General features: G+C 29.8%; 1 protein-coding gene across 1 annotated transcript; it reads left to right on the forward strand.

The window, feature by feature from the left end:
- The first annotated feature begins 817 nt into the window (after positions 1 to 817).
- Positions 818 to 1,609, forward strand: LOC111420062 (F-box only protein 21-like). The gene is made up of 2 exons (XM_023052968.2): positions 818 to 1,021; positions 1,073 to 1,609. The coding sequence occupies exons 1-2, from the start codon at positions 818 to 820 to the stop codon at positions 1,607 to 1,609; spliced, it is 741 nt and encodes a 246-aa protein (XP_022908736.2).
- The last annotated feature ends 1,003 nt before the right edge of the window (positions 1,610 to 2,612 follow it).

Here is a 2,612-nt window from a genome sequence, read left to right on the forward strand (position 1 = left end):
TGATTTAATCAACATTTCTTCAACTTGCTCGTTTCTGCACAACTTTATACTCAAAAACAATAATCTTTGAAGGAGGTATTATTACAAGAGGTGGTTTGAAATAGCAGAAAGATCCCCAAAAATTGATAATTACTTCGACGAAGTTTCCTATATTTACAAAATACATCTCGAAATTGATGGGATTTTAACCAGATTAACCTCACTTTACATGCACAAAGAGGTACTACTCCCAGCTGATTTCGCACCATTTATCCACATCATCAAATCGAGGTGTTTAAACGCAGAGTATATGGCGCATTATTTAAGAGAGATCTTAAATTACCCATCAGAAATTAAAACTTACGACGTGGTTCTGTTAAAAACTCCAGGGAATTTAACGATTAAGTATTATAGTTTGGAAACGTTGCGTTATTTGGGACTCGAGAATTTTAGAGTTCTTTGGGAGAAATTTATCTCGTTAGATGAAGATGATCGCATTTTGGAAATTGGTGCTGCAATTTTAATGCAATGGTCCAAACCACAATTTAATATTAAAGTGGAAAATGTTCAAAAAGAATTTGATGAAATTGCAGAGAAAGTTAAAAATTCTTTGAGAATTAATCACCCAAGCCATCCTTTACTGAAAACGAGCGAAGATGACTTAAAATTGTGGCGAAACAAAATCATTAAAGAGAATAAATTTTCTTTGATAGATTCCCAACAAATTTTAGGCACAATTACCGAAGTTATTTCCCAAAACGTTTTTGACAAAGAAAATGATCCAAATTCATTTACTTTAGAAATTTTTGAATTAAAACCTGGATTCTAAATTACTCGCATGGTCATTTTCGAGGGGGTTGCACGAAGATTGGGGGTCAAATTGGAATGGGTTTATGACCCAGATGATTTTTTGTGGCGATTTATTCAACTTGATAACTCAGAAAAGAAAATTTATTACGTTGATGTTTCAAACGGGGGTAAACTCATTTTAGCAGATCGAGGATTAATTGCAAATCCAAATTCATTTTTTAAATCCGAATCAGTAAGTATTTCAATACAACCATCTTTATAACACATTAAAAAAAATTTTAAGGTTCTCAAACGACTCATAAATTATTTGGCAAAATCACCACATCAAAACGATTCCTTAACACCTTCAATTTTAGCATTAAATCTTAGAACTCATCCAAACAAATTACAAGCAAGGTTTGAGTTTAGTGTTTATTACAGGAGATACAACATCGAAATACACCCAGAAACCTATTTATATCACGATGGTTTTCCTCCTCATGGATTGTATCCAATAAATCCTCCTAAATCGCCCCCCAAAAGAAACATTAACGTTAAATTCGCTGTTGGAATGGTGATGAAGCACAAATTATACAACTACGCATGCGTGATTTATGGCTGCGATAACACTTGCGATAGAAAGTATCGAGAAATACCTTACAAACAATTTAAATTGGACGAATCCCAACAGTTTTCTAAAGTTTTATTGGAAGATGGTAGCAAGAGATATGTGGCTCAAGAACATTTGTTGCACAGTGGGTTAAAGGGTGGGTTCGATAAGACTTTGAAAGTTGGAAAGTTTTTTACTCACTTTTTTAAGAATCAATTTGTGCCGAATTAATTTTTAAATGAGGAGTATCCGTATGATGTTGCAGTTAGGAAGAAATTTCAACTTTTGGGTTGAAATAAATTAGTTTTAAATAATATATTTTTTTGAGTTGCAATAAAAATTTGTTGACTACAAAATTTCTGTTTTAATCATATTTTCCTGGAAATTTCAATAAAGCTACAATTTAAGATACATAATATATCATGTTATAAATGTAAGTTTTATTTCAACATTTTTTTTCTTAATATTTTTCAAATCTAACCCAACAATTATTATACATCATTTTAAAAAGAAAGCTTTGAGCTTTAATTTAAAATAAGTCTCATTCCTTAATTTCAATAAACACGGCTTCCAGGAATTTTTAAATTAGCATCTTTTTTGACACTTTTAGGTTATACGAAAATGTATGTTTTATTTCAACATTTCTTTTCTCAATATTTTTCCAATCCCACCCAACAATTATTATACATCATTTAAAAGAGAAAGCTTTGAGCTTTAATCTAAAATAAGTCTCATTTCTTAATTTTAATAAACACGGCTTCCAGGAACTTTTAAATTAGCATCTTTTTTGACACTTTTAGGTTATACGAAAATGTAAGTTTTATTTCAACATTTTTTTTCAATATTTTTCCAATCTAACCCAACAATTATTATACATCATTTCAAAAAGAAAGCTTTGAGCTTTAATCTAATATAAGTCTCATTTCTTAACGTCAATAAACACGGCTTCCAGGAACTTTTAAATTAGCAGCTTTTTTGACACTTTTAGGTTATACGAAAATGTAAGTTTTATTTCAACATTTTTTTTCAATATTTTTCCAATCTAACCCAACAATTATTATACATCATTTCAAAAAGAAAGCTTTGAGCTTTAATTTAAAATAAGTTTCATTTCTTAATGTCAATAAACACGGCTTCCAGGAACTTTTAAATTAGCATCTTTTTTGACACTTTTAGGTTATACGAAAATGTAAGTTTTATTTCAACATTTTTTTTTCAATATTTTTCCAATCTA

This window comes from Onthophagus taurus, chromosome 8 (assembly GCF_036711975.1).
Source record: "Onthophagus taurus isolate NC chromosome 8, IU_Otau_3.0, whole genome shotgun sequence".
NCBI lineage: Eukaryota > Metazoa > Arthropoda > Insecta > Coleoptera > Scarabaeidae > Onthophagus > Onthophagus taurus.

What these genes read in the sequence shown, in the direction of transcription:
- LOC111420062 (XM_023052968.2), top strand. Translation starts at nt 818, where the DNA reads ATGGTCATTTTCGAGGGGGTTGCACGAAGATTGGGGGTCAAATTGGAA. An exon ending in CATTTTTTAAATCCGAATCA is followed by an intron (nt 1,022 to 1,072) that starts GTAAGTATTTCA and finishes AAAAATTTTAAG; the next exon opens with GTTCTCAAACGACTCATAAA.